At 48.8% G+C, this 12,544-nt stretch overlaps 2 protein-coding genes across 5 annotated transcripts in view; one reads left to right on the top strand and one right to left on the bottom strand.

Moving 5' to 3' along the window:
* The first annotated feature begins 86 nt into the window (after positions 1–86).
* zgc:110222 (uncharacterized protein LOC550336 homolog) lies at positions 87–2,106 on the top strand. Of its 3 annotated transcripts, none has more exons than XM_046377995.1 (3): positions 87–200; positions 1,127–1,387; positions 1,705–2,106. In XM_046377995.1, the coding sequence occupies exons 2-3, from the start codon at positions 1,129–1,131 to the stop codon at positions 1,911–1,913; spliced, it is 468 nt and encodes a 155-aa protein (XP_046233951.1). In that variant the 5' UTR covers positions 87–200; positions 1,127–1,128; the 3' UTR covers positions 1,914–2,106. The 3 variants fall into 3 exon arrangements, with proteins under 3 accessions (XP_046233951.1, XP_046233943.1, XP_046233934.1); XM_046377987.1 differs by having other exon boundaries at positions 165–367; XM_046377978.1 differs by having other exon boundaries at positions 167–324.
* Positions 2,107–2,696: 590 nt separating this feature from the next.
* Positions 2,697–12,544, bottom strand: part of alg13 (ALG13 UDP-N-acetylglucosaminyltransferase subunit) — an 11,370-nt gene continuing 1,522 nt past the window's right edge. Inside the window, exons 5-25 of one of the 2 annotated variants that reach the window (XM_046377885.1) lie at positions 11,744–11,816; positions 11,391–11,472; positions 10,997–11,162; positions 10,715–10,778; positions 10,461–10,578; positions 10,108–10,172; positions 9,367–9,467; positions 9,029–9,114; positions 8,562–8,826; positions 8,255–8,362; positions 7,525–7,672; positions 7,271–7,445; positions 7,092–7,127; positions 6,961–7,016; positions 6,312–6,380; positions 5,588–5,714; positions 5,389–5,508; positions 5,185–5,225; positions 4,711–4,825; positions 3,584–3,691; positions 2,697–3,448 (exon numbers count right to left, since the gene is read on the bottom strand). In XM_046377885.1, the coding sequence (XP_046233841.1) occupies positions 3,069–3,448; positions 3,584–3,691; positions 4,711–4,825; positions 5,185–5,225; positions 5,389–5,508; positions 5,588–5,714; positions 6,312–6,380; positions 6,961–7,016; positions 7,092–7,127; positions 7,271–7,445; positions 7,525–7,672; positions 8,255–8,362; positions 8,562–8,826; positions 9,029–9,114; positions 9,367–9,467; positions 10,108–10,172; positions 10,461–10,578; positions 10,715–10,778; positions 10,997–11,162; positions 11,391–11,472; positions 11,744–11,816 (2,503 nt within the window). In that variant the 3' untranslated portion in view covers positions 2,697–3,068. The remainder of the gene's footprint in view (positions 3,449–3,583; positions 3,692–4,710; positions 4,826–5,184; positions 5,226–5,388; positions 5,509–5,587; positions 5,715–6,311; positions 6,381–6,960; positions 7,017–7,091; positions 7,128–7,270; positions 7,446–7,524; positions 7,673–8,254; positions 8,363–8,561; positions 8,827–9,028; positions 9,115–9,366; positions 9,468–10,107; positions 10,173–10,460; positions 10,579–10,714; positions 10,779–10,996; positions 11,163–11,390; positions 11,473–11,743; positions 11,817–12,544) is intronic. The other variant, XM_046377893.1, reaches the window with a different exon arrangement.

The following is a 12,544-nucleotide window of genomic DNA, read 5'->3' as shown; positions in this document are numbered from 1 at the left end:
ATCAGTTCAGGACACTGAGCTGCTGTCCTCTGATGTTATTTCATTCTTTCGTTCATGTGTTTTTCTTGTGGACGTCACCAGGGTAACCGACCTGACCTGCAGAGGGCAGCAGAGCGGCACATGAGTTGAGGTGTAGAAGAAGAAGAAGACGACAGAGGAGGGCAAATCGACTGAGCGAGCAGTGGAGTCTGGAGCTCGTTGTGAGTCCAAGCCCTTCTGTCTGTCAGGTTGGATTAAAACGAGATTTAAAGTAGCTGCACTTTGTTTAAACTCTAAATATGAAGTGAGGACAAAAAGGAAGTTTCGGAGTTTCCATCACTGCAGGTATTCAACTGTACAACATCCACTGCACGTCTGCCCGTCCTGGGTGAGGGATCCCTCCTCTGCTGCTCACCCTGAGCTTTCTCCCAGTGTTTCCTGTTAAAGGTTCTTCTGGGAGTTTTTCCTCAGTCGATGTGAGGGTCGAAGGGCAGAGGATGTTGCTGATGTTATGTTAAGCCCTTTGAGACAAACTGCTTGTAAAAATGTTCTGTACAGGTAAAGCTGTCCTGTCTTGTCTAGAACCGTCCATCCTGCACGGAGAGCGCTCCGTACCAAACTCCGTTAAAGAAAAGACAAATTAATGTGATGTCGTTTATCCGTCCACGTTTTCTTGTGGATGAGTGGTAATATTACTATAATGTCGTTTTTCACATACAGAACTTAACTGTGCTAACAGTTTGGATAAACTGTTACGTTACACGCCAAACTCCATTAAACATCACGATTTATTCAAATTTAAATTTGAACTAATGTGAATTATTGGAAAGAAGAGACTGAATGATCAAACTGATTTCTTCTTATTGTAATAACTCACAGGCAACTCCTTTCAAAGAAATGTGAAATTACTGTCTTCAGGGATGTGGATTCAACAGCCTTCATATTTCAACAAAAAGTACAGCGAAGACAGGCAGTTCAGCTTTGTGTTTTGGTTCATGCAGGAAAAGTTCTACAAAGTTACCATTTGAGACGTTTCCAAAAACACTCAGCACTCATTTGATCTGAAGTTTCTTCTTCTGTGGTCCAGAAACAATCAGACCATCTCGTCTTTGTTTCTTTGTTGAGTCTGGGTGCGTTTCTTTTGCAGACATGTCACTACAGGTGTGGTGCCTGTCGTTTCGGCAGCCGTACGCCGGTCTGATTCTGGACGGGGTGAAGACCGTGGAGAGCCGCTGGAGGCCCCTGTTGGCCCCACTGGAGAACCAGACCCTGGCGGTCCACATTGCCCAGCGAGACTGGGAGGGGGAGGAGTGGAGGGAGGTGCTCAGCGGCTCACTGGGAATGAACCAGGATCAGATCCAAGCGCTCCTGGAGTCTGGAGAGAGGTTCGGCCGCGGCGTAGTAGCAGGTAGGAAATGTTCGCTTTCTCTGTTGTTCACGATGAACTACATGAAAGCATCACCCGTTGGCCTAGAGGTTGGAGAATCGGCTTGTGATCGGAAGGTCGCCGGGTTCGATTCCGGCAAAATTTGAGTGATGAAGTGATAATGTCCCGACCCCTCCATTAGCCCGCTGATGTGCCCTTGAGCAAGGCACTTAACCCCCAGCTTGCTCCCCGGGCGCTTGATGCAGCTGTGTGTTTCACTGCATGTTGCGTGTGTGTGTGTGGGTTAATCAGTCAATTTCCCAGTTTGGGATTAATAAATTAAATTAATTCTCTTTCAGGACTAGTGGATGTGGGAGGTACCTGGCTCTGTCCTGCCTCCCTCCAGGGGGAGGAGCTGGAACACCTGGAGCAGTCGACTGTTCTGATTGGTCTGCAGGAGAAATACCTGACTCACCTGTCCAACCCTCGCTGGCTGAAGGAGCCACTGAGCGTCCACGGAGGTCGGGATCTCTGGACTGTGCAGATCCCCAATGAGCTGTTACCATGACAACAACATTCAATCAGACTGAAACATCTCAACTGTTGATTGTAATGAACAGTTAACATTGCTGACGTGCTGGTGAGCACCTGAATGAACCTCACGTCTGTCGTCACAGGTAATCAAGAAATCTTCTGATCCCAAGTCAGTCCAGACTTGAAGCTGACTTGTTTTGTTAATAAAGTTGTGCGTTCTGGTTCCATTTGGTTGCATTTTGTTCTGCTCTTTTGTCCTGTTTGCATCTAGGAAGTTCTGATTTCATACAAACCTACGACGTGTCATCACCTGCGTGAGCTGCATCTCTGTACTCGCAGGTGATGCGTTTGTGGACGGGTTCGTTGTCAGGTTGTCTTCTGTGGTGCTTTGAGTGACTGGAGGAAAACGAACATCCTCATTGTGCCAGAATGTCTTGGTCTGGTATGAGACCTCTTCACTGGAGCACAGGTCAGGCAGGATTCAGTTGGTTGCCAGTTTGGTTTTGGTGTGAAAGGGTCCAGTGATCTGATGCAGGTTTCTGGACTTAGTTGAGATCGAGTTTGCAGTCACACATTGAAAAGTAAATATCAGAGATGAATGAAATCACAGTTAACGTGATGAAACTAAAAGCTTTAACTCGTCCCTGCTGGTTCACTGTGACAGTTAAGTCATGCACCACATTATCTGCCTCCACATAACTCATGTTTCACTCCGTCAGCCACAAGTTCTCATGACTCCACCCGACCAAGCAGCAGCTACAAACAAAAAAAAGAAAAAAAAAAAAAAAAACAGAACAAAACTGAAGACACAATCATCTGCTGGTACAACAAACTTTATTCACCCAGTAACAAAAAACTGACCACTAGTTAAACACAAATACATCCCTTCTAAACAGGGACTGGCCACGCCCCCTCTTTCTGATTGGCTGGCTTATCTCTGAAAGATAAACTGAAGATAAACTTAAACAGAAATCTGACAACATTAGTCAAATGCCTGGTCATTGTGGCAAATGAGGACATTGTCACCTGCGTTGCCATGGTAACAGCAGGCAGGTCAAACAATTAACAGCTAACAAACATTTCAAACAATAAGTTATTCCTTTGAGGTACTTCACTCACATTTCAGCCTTTTTTGTATTTTATTTTGAAGCAGTTGTTTTATATTTGAGCAGGAAGAAGTCTGTGTGTGTTAGATGGTTGGGGGGATGTAGTGTGTGGCTGTGTGGTGGGGGGGCGGGGCGGTGATGTAACTGATCACATGACCAGGATTGGGGGCGGGGCAGTAGACTCGGGGGGTGTGGCCTCCGCCTGGCAGTGCCCCCCAGTGGGTTGAGGGGGGGAGGCAGGGATGGTAGGAGGAGTGATGTGGGAGGTGGGTGGGGTGAGGATGAGCAGGGTGAGGAAGAGGAGGTGGAGGGGCGGAGGGCAGGTAGGCGGCTGGGGGTGGAGCTTCATATTGCAGGTGCAGGAGTGAGGGAGGGGCTGTCTGATCCTGATACAGGAGAACAGATGCAGAGGTGGAGCCTGTGGGGGTGGGGCTGATGGAGGATGAGCCTTCCATGGCGGGGCCTGATGAGGAAGGATATGAAACAAACCAACCTGAGTGATTTTCCATCGCCATGTCCAGGTGCGTCCAGATGTTTTTATAGAAGTAACAAAAGCTCATATCTGACAGGTAGGAGTTAAAACTTCTTCAGTACTAACCGCTACTGTGTCCGTTTGTCTGTCCGTCTCCTGCCCTGCTGGACTCTGGGTAGGACGAGGGGGACTGATGGGGGCCTCGAGCTGTCTCAGGATATGTTGGTGGCGCAGCTGGAAATAGAAGACCAGGACCAGATCAGAGAGGTTCTACTTCCCGTTAGGTGTGCGGGTTTGATCAAATCAACTAGCTCACTTATCAAGAGGGGCAGCTAACGTTAGCAAGCAGCCACTAACATTATATTGGATGTGACAGTCACATGACATGACAGGAAATGAATTATGAAAGCTGAACAAGCTGGACAAGTTTATTTAATCAGAGAAGAAGTCTTTTGCATGAGCATTTCTGACAGTAAACTTCACACTACGAGTGTGTTTTGCTTCCAGACTTAAACATGTTCAAGACGAGGACAGAACTTAGTCCCATGCTGCATTTCAACATGTCACCACGTTTCACACTGTTTCATATTTATAGTCAAACATCTATGTGAAATCCTACCACCTGTTTCAGAGGAAAAACAAGCAGAAGTGTAGTTACTCTGGATTATCACAGAATGGTGTATGTCCAACATACGAGTCAGGATATTCCCAGATCACCCGATAGGATCCCAGCAGTGATCTTACGGAAAGTGGACCAGAGTCTGGGGAAAAGGAAACCTCCTCTCCGAGTTCATGGCTGAGCTCATACTGACCACATTCAAAAAACAAAGCTTCAGGAACATCTGAGAATGTGCTCTCACAGTCAGAGGATTTACAGGAAATTCAGTGAACAAAGCAGCTTTTGGTCTTCATGGACCCGACTAAGCCTCAGACTCTGGAGCACCATGAGGAATACATCAGGATACTCATGCCAGAGCTCGGGCCCCCCACTGTGAAAACTGGGCTTCAACAGGACTCACTGCTGCTGTACTCCACCTCAGGGGGCTGCCGCGGAGTCCAGTCCCGTACAGAACTGACCGACCCTGAGCTTCAGCACCTGAACTTCACTGCACGGCACTAGGGAACAGTCTGAATGGCTACATCAGTCTCCATTTGCCACTCATGAAAATGCTGACCGCTTCCATCTACCCAAGCAGCCAATGAAGTGGCAGCTCTTTGTCCCAGCAGCCAATCAGAAAGTGTGTAGGTCTTACCGTGCAGAGGGGGTTCCTGGCTCAGGTAGGGGGTGAAGTGCTGGTAGGCATAGGGGGCCTCTGGTAAGGTGGCGGGGTACGCCTGCTGCTGCTGCCAACAGGTCTGATGGTACCACTGTGGGAAGGTCAGAGGACACGGCTCATTCACACCTCAACACAAACTGAACAGCTTTCTTCACCTGCAGCTGATCAGGTTCATGACTATTGGGCATTTTACAGTCTGAACGATTCGTCAGGATTAACCGACACAATCATCTCGTCTACTGTACTCTTCACCCCCCCCCCCGAAGCTGACCAGTTAACATGAGTCCACATACTGCAGGTCTGCATCAGGTTTTACAGAGAACAACAGGTGTGAGTGTCTGGAAACGTGCTGAGAAGTGAATCAGTCCCAGAGATGGAAACCAACCACCCAACCGAACCAACACCGAGTGTCAGCCACGGGTGATCAGTTTGCAGCGAGAAGTCTCTCACCTGGACTCCTAAGTTGAAATAATACTGGAGGACTCTGCAGTCTGCACGCACACGCACGCACACGCACACACACACACACACACCAACATGAGTAAAACGTACATCACAGGAAGCTGCAGCAGCAGTTTGACATCAGGTTCAGACTGCAGTTTGTGACAGACTCAACCTGACGTCACACTGCGTTTACCGTGTTTGACCTCTGACCTCGGGGTAAGTCACTGCCGTTTGGGTCATAGGAGTAAGGGGGAGGAGCTACCACTGTGCAGAGCGCCTCACCCAAGTCATTAACCAACCAGGAAGAAGGAGCCGGGATCGCCATGGCAACTAAGAACACAAACCATCACAATACATTCAAGATACAGTCACCGCATGTGTCCGTGTGTGTGTGTCTGTGTGTGTATACCTGAGCGTGTCTGTGTGTGTGTGGCTGGCGGCAGGTGAGCAGCTGCAGGTACACGTGATGATGGTGAAGAGGGAGTGGAGGAGGAAGAGGAGGGTGAAGAGCAGATGACTGCTATTGGCTTCACCACCTGAAACCCACACAGTAACATCAGTGAACATCGGCGGCCAATCAGCAGCTCGGGCTCTCGTGCCTTTTATGTTACGTGTCACGTGTTACATGAGGCGACCAGTTGCACAGCTGTATCACCGTGGTAACCATAGAAACTACATCATCATCATCCATCCATCGGCAGAGAACGGATCGACGAAGACGACCAGTTCCTGGCTTCTGACCTCAGTGAGCCAGATGGGATGTTTGTAAGGTTGGAGGTGGGTGGAGCTTTGTGTCACAGCTGCAGCAGTAACCAATCAGATTAAGATTAAAGATTAAAGTGACATATTTTGTCATTGGAGGGAACTCACTCCAACGAAATTTGTTCTCTGCATTTAACCCACCCAAGTGACGTGCACACACACACACAGCAAACCCGGGGCAGTGGGCGACCGCGTGCAGCGCCCGGGGAGTAGTGGGGGTTAGGTACCTTGCTCAAGGGTACCTCAGCCATGGACACCGGGACGGGGAATCGAACCAGCGATCCACCGGTTACGGGTCCGACACCCTAACCGCTGATCCACGACTGTGTGTGAAAGAACTGCACTTACATGATGTTCATTCTGCTCTTTACCTGCTGCGTGTAGCTGTAGTTCATCTCCGGTCTTGGGGGAGAGTCAGCAGTTCCTCCTTCCTGCTCGTCCTTTCACAATAAGAAAACATAAAAGTGAGGCTTTTTGTCTGTTTTCTCTGTGGTGAACCAGCAAGAGTGGGTTTCAATAGTGACATAAGAGGACAGTGCACTGCTCTTTGTCCATAGTGTCTACATTCAAGAGCTCAGTCTCGAGCTGCTGCTGTCATGATAACCTTTGTTGTGATTTGGTGCTACATACACACATTGATTTAATACCTCCTGATATACCTCCTTCAATAACTCTGTCTTTGATAATTCTACAATACTTTCTACATTTTACAGTCCTGTGGTCTAAGGCATCTGTTCAGTCTCTCCTCTGCTGTTCTCTGGAGGCCCAGAGAGGAGCCTGACCTTCATCCCTGTGAACCACTGCAGCTTCTACAAATGACAGCCAACCGCTTCTTCCCATTGCTTGTACTAACAACAAAGGATTCTCAGAGGAGGGGATGAGCTCATTTACTGCCGTCTGGTTTGTTATTATGATTTCCTCTATGCTTCAGCAAACTTGCAAATCGTACGTGATGTGATCGTGACGTGATGTGTTTAAATCTCTGTTAAATAGTTGCTGTGAGGTCAGAGGTCAAGTTACCTGGTTGGTGGGGGGCTCAGCAGCGGTGTAAACACCTGAGGTCGGGTAGGCCTGATCTGCAACAGTTCACACTTGAGTCATTTCTTGTGTCCAGGTGCAGAACTCTCAGCCGTTTGTCTCCTGTTACTCACCTGGAGCCATGTACAGGTACTCCTCTGTGTACTCAGCTGCCAAAACACACATCAGTCACATGTTTACAGAACCACTGGAAAAATGAAAGTCAGGACCACCTGAGAACTGATGCTCTCTGAGGTGTTCTAGCTGAACAGACTGTTCTGTTGGCTTTACTTGAATGAAATGTCAACCTCACCCTGGTCCTCCACGGTGCTCGTGTCCTCCTGGTCCTCCTCTGATGAACAAACAGGTGTGTTTCCAGGAGGAGGTGCAGGTGGCAGGGGCCCTGAGCCTCTCTGAACCCTGGAGGAGGAGCCAGAGGAGGAAGGGGGTGGAGCCCCCACAGTGGAAGGTGGTGGCACAGCTTGATCCTGAGGGAGGAGTCGTCACATGAGACATGAACACCTGCCAGAACCTGATGGAGACCAATGAGAGGTCAGAACACCTTACCAGCAGTGGGGGGAAGATGGTGTCGGTGCCGTCGTCCAGCTGATAGTAGGCGATGGCTGGCTCCAGATCAGTGGGCTCCTCCACCACCTCCGCAGAGAAACCAAACTGACACTCTTTATTCAGAGCTGCCAGCTGACGCCGACTCCGACTGGACAAACGACAAACGAGGCACTTTCCTGCTAATTAGGTATCTCAAGGACACTGAATCGAATACAAGTAGTTTTTAGATTGGAGAAATATCAGTTTATGCTCATCTAGACTAGACCCTGCAGCACCAAAGAACCAAGTATCGAACCTGGACAACGACTCCACAGAGGCTAAATACCCGCCCTCTCCCACCAGCTGGTCAGGCTAGCCTGGTCTAGTCTTGATGAGCATGAACTGCTGAGAGACAAAATGTCTTCAAAGACATATAACCAAGTCCAGCTGCATCTGATTCAGTCTCCTCGATACAGCTGTGACCAGGATAAATGAGAAAATCCACAGACCGCCAATCAAAGGTCCTGTGTGTAAAAGGTACACAATTTAACTTCTGTCAAGTTATTGTGATGGCTTTACTTGTGTCTCCACCAAAGTCCCACCGATTCCACATGAAGCAGCTGTGCTAACGACTTCGGTATGTGGACGTTTGGCACCAGATTTAAATCTTGGGGTTGATCGGAGACACGAAGCCTGAACCTTCAGAGCACAGAAGCTGGAAAAACAAGCAGCTATGTTTGTTGTCGTTTACCGGGACCTGAAGGCGTAGTTCTCGTAGTCGTGACAGTATCGTCTGCCAGGGTGGTAACAGGTCAACTGTGGACCAATCAGGTGACGGTTCAGGAAACGGGTGGAGCTTCTGACCAGAATCCATGAGACAGGTATACAAACAGACACACAGTTCCTGATTAATTCAAGTTATGGATCAGTCAACTAATCAAACTCTTCCTTCCTGTTTGGTCACACAGGAGACTTGGCAGTTTTAGGTTTGAAGTACTGACAGAATCTGTTCAAATGGTTTCGAGTAAGCGGCTGTTTTTTCAGGTGTAACTTCCCACCTGGATGCCCCATAGCGAGGAGGTCTGGCTGTGGGGTGGTGGTGTGGGGGGGCGTAGGGGTCGTAGGTTATGGCTCCAGGTGACAGGGGAGGGGGCGGGCGTGGGTGACCTGCTGGTTGGAAGCGCGGGGGCAGGCCGGAGGTGGCGGGGCCCCCGTAGGAGGAGGGTGGTGTAATGAGCAGCTCAGCACCCTTCACTCCACTGCTGCCCCGAGACTTCCTGAAGTAACGATGGCGGTGATGACGCTGACCACGCGAGTCCAAGTCTGACAGGGACACAGAGACAGGGAGACAGTTGGGACGATGCTATATGGACATCAGCCGTCACGCTCAGAAGAGACAAACCAAATTCAAACGTGAACTTAATGAGTTCACTGTATTTCAGTATTTCCAGCAGATGAAGAAAATAGATAACAGAGCAGGACGAGAAAGAACCAAAACAGATTTGGGATTTGAGAGAAAACGTACCAAGGTCTCCTTTTCTAGCTGGGACAGCCACGTTCCAGGCAGGAACTGGATTCACCGGTTTGAGATCAGTCAGAGGGACCAGGTGTCTGACACAAACACACACACACACACAGGAGTAAACATTTAGATAAACTGTTGTCAGGTCAGCCCTCCTGAAACAAGTCTGATCCTGCTTGGTTTAAAATGACAACACATTTTTACAAACTGAAAATGTGCTCCTGAGGAAGCTGCCAAGCCTCTCTGTGAAGACAAGTCCAACTGAAGACCAGTCCTCACTGGTCAGAGGGCTTTTTGCAGGTTCACACTTTGTTTCAGGGTCAAGTTAGTGTCAGGTTTACTTCTCTCCCAGCTCCTCGATGAAGACGGTGACGGCTGAGGGGTGCGTTCCAACTTCCTGGATGAAGGCGTTGTAGTACTTTCCTTTGGGCTCCAGACGCACCTGAAGGACACAGACCGAGGTAAAAATGCTGACATTCAAGTCTGAAACAGGCTTGGGGGGTTTTTTCCCCCCAAAACCCAGAGAAGAGCGAGTCGGAAATGTACCATACTGGAGACCAGGAATGTCCTGGTACACAAAGACACACGTCTACAGTTCAAATCATGGCATAAAGATCTCAATGGACAGACACCAGCACAGGTGAGCTGTCCCTTCAATGACATGTCACAGGTGTTTCCAGCAGTCGGCACACAGTCCGACACGGTGACGCTTTGCTCTCTGCTGAGTGTGTGAACACACCAACATCAGCATCAGCATTCAGACCCGGGACATCACCTGCTCGACCGGGAGCAGGACCTGACCTGTAAATGACCACCTGAGGAAGCATTATGGGTAGAGACCACGCAGCCACACCCCTAAACGCATCATGTGAGTCAACCAGTCTGGTTTGGTCTCAGAATATTGGAGACGTTTTGTAAACTCTGAGACAACCTGCAGTGTCTTAATGTCTGTTTTGTGTCATTAGGTTTTACTGTACATAAAGTGTGTACTGCATGTACGTAAAGTGTGTACTGTACATAAAGTGCATACTGCGCACACCAGGCTGAGCGCAGCGAGCAGCAGCTGGCCAGTGTTGTCTCACCTGACACTTGTCTCCCAGGAAGTACTGTCGCCCTGCGAACACCATGTACTCCGTCTTCTGCATCTCTGTGAGCCACACACAGCAGCGACAGGATCAGGCTCAGGTGGGAACACTGGCAGATCAGAGCGTGAGTAACGCAAAACCACCGGCCTTCACCTCAGGTGTGTTCACCTGCTGCTCAGGTGAGTGACTGTCCTGTTACCTAAAGACTGACTCTGTTAAGTGGAGATCAAACTGAACCGGTGACTTTCACAGTGTGGTCACATTATTAATAACTCATAACAAAACCAGTTCAAATCAACACTCATTTGTCTTTTCTCATCAACGCTGGACTTCAGGCAGATGTGTCTCACCTTTGCAGGTGTCCTGCCACACATCAAACTCCAGGTTTCTATAAACTTCTGTGTCCAGAGACTTCAATACTTTATAAGGAAGAGACAGTCTGGACGGGGTTGGGGCTTCTGCAGGAGGCTGACCAATGAAAACAGCAGACACATCATCACTGGCTCACTCAGGTCTTCATGTTTCCAATGTGAAGAAAACAACTCAGTGTGGTCCCTGATCTACTCCTGACCTTCACCTGAGGGGACAGCATGAGGCTGCTCACCTTTGAGTCGTCTGCTGCAGCACGGGGTTTCTCCTCAGCAGCTCCACCCGACTCCAACTCTTCCCTGCAGGATAAAACCACACACACACACATCCCGCAGGAAGTAAAACCTGTTTCACATCTGGCTTCTGTCTTCAGTCTAAAAGGCTACAACCAGCATTCAGGTCACATCGACTTCTCAGTGGACATGAAACCGCCAATCTGACCCCAGACCTGCTCCGGTTTGTCAGGACGGTTCACATGATCAATCACACACAATATTCTGCTGGTGTGCATGTCTACCTGTGGCTGCGGTCCTCAGGTGTGTCGCAGCCGATGTCGATGTCACTGCACATCGACAGGCTGTTTCTATAGCGACGACCTCCGGCCTTGAAGGCCTCCGTGGCCTGAGAGAGCTCCGCCTCCTCCACACCAAACACCTGAGCGTAGAGCAGCTCGTACAGGATAGCTACACACACAGAGAACCATAATAAATTAAGACCAGACCAAGACCTGAAACCCGATCCTCACCTGAACCTTAAAACTGGTTTGAAAACGTCCCCACCATGAGGGCTAAAACTTTTCCCGACTCATCCAGGTGCAGTTAATTTTAATATTGATAAACGTGTCGGTCTGACAGTGAAATGTTGAGCTGTTGTCAGTCACTGTGATCGACCAATCAGTGGCCAGCACTCACACTGACAGACGGCTGCGGAGGCGGGATAACTCTTTGGGTAAACGATGTCATAGTGGCCGTTGATGGAGCAACACAGCGTAACCTAGGCAACACAGAGACAGTTAGTGCTGACCAATCACATCAGTTTGGTGTCATGTGACATGAATGGCCTCTGATGTTGTCATTGAGTGATGTCACAGTCAGTGAAAATGATGTCATCACATCATTTTTCAAGTCAATAAACTCTGCTGGTTTGATTCTTTTGTGTTAAAATTACAAGCCAAAAACGGTGATCAGTTTATTTTCTGTTCGTTTTAGTCTCATTTCTGTTGATTTCTGCAGTTCATCAACTCAACAGGAAACTTCAACTTCACCTTGTCAACGAAATCGTCCTCCGAGATCACCGTGGCTGGTTTCCCCGGGTAACGGTAGATCAGGAAACAACGCCTGCTCGTGCGCACACACACACACACACACACACGCGCAGTTATTCAAACCTCGTCCTACTGAGCCACACGACTGATTCCACTCTTGTGTCCGTTAGCTTAGCACAGAGACTGAACAGAAACAGTTAGCTTGGCTCAGTCCAAACGGCAGCTCTGAAGCTCATTAATATTTGCACGGAAACACGTGGTATGTGGTTTCCAGGAGGATTCCAGGATTTAAAGTCTCAACATGTTTCATGTCCCAATCAGCCACTGTCCCCCATGTGGAGGACATGTGGAGGTGGGGACAGCAGCTCATGTCTCCACCCACTTTCAGGTTGCTTCTTACTGATGGTGCGTTCCTTTTGCACTTGTAAGTCATTTTCCGAGTTGTTTTCCGACTTCCGAAGCCGGAAGTGACAAACTGAACGCCACCCAAAGTTCAATTCCAACAGAGAGGACGCCAAGTTTGCAAACCAAGATGGCTGCTCAGAACATCGACTGTAAATACAAGCTGTGGTTTTGCATGTTTTTAGTGGTTTTGTCTTTTTATATCCAGTTTAGTAAGTCGTATACCCAACACTGTGTCACCGCTGTCTGTGGACACACCGTTGTGGTCGTTAGGCGTGAAATGCTGCGTCATGTGTTGTGTATCAGCTGGTGATGCTTGTAACCTGTTGATGTTGCTATAGCAACAATGGCTGAATGACGTTACAAATGAGCTGTTTTGCATTGTGGCAAACAGGACTC

The sequence above is a fragment of the Scatophagus argus genome, chromosome 2 (genome assembly GCF_020382885.2).
Source record: "Scatophagus argus isolate fScaArg1 chromosome 2, fScaArg1.pri, whole genome shotgun sequence".
Taxonomy (NCBI): domain Eukaryota; kingdom Metazoa; phylum Chordata; class Actinopteri; family Scatophagidae; genus Scatophagus; species Scatophagus argus.
This window is presented reverse-complemented; position numbering and strand designations above follow the sequence as displayed.

Excerpts from the sequence above, each read along its gene's own strand:
- zgc:110222 (XM_046377995.1), top strand. The coding sequence starts at position 1,129 with ATGTCACTACAGGTGTGGTGCCTGTCGTTTCGGCAGCCGTACGCCGGT. Across the intron at positions 1,388-1,704 it reads CGGCCGCGGCGTAGTAGCAG|GACTAGTGGATGTGGGAGGT; the intron begins GTAGGAAATGTT and ends ATTCTCTTTCAG.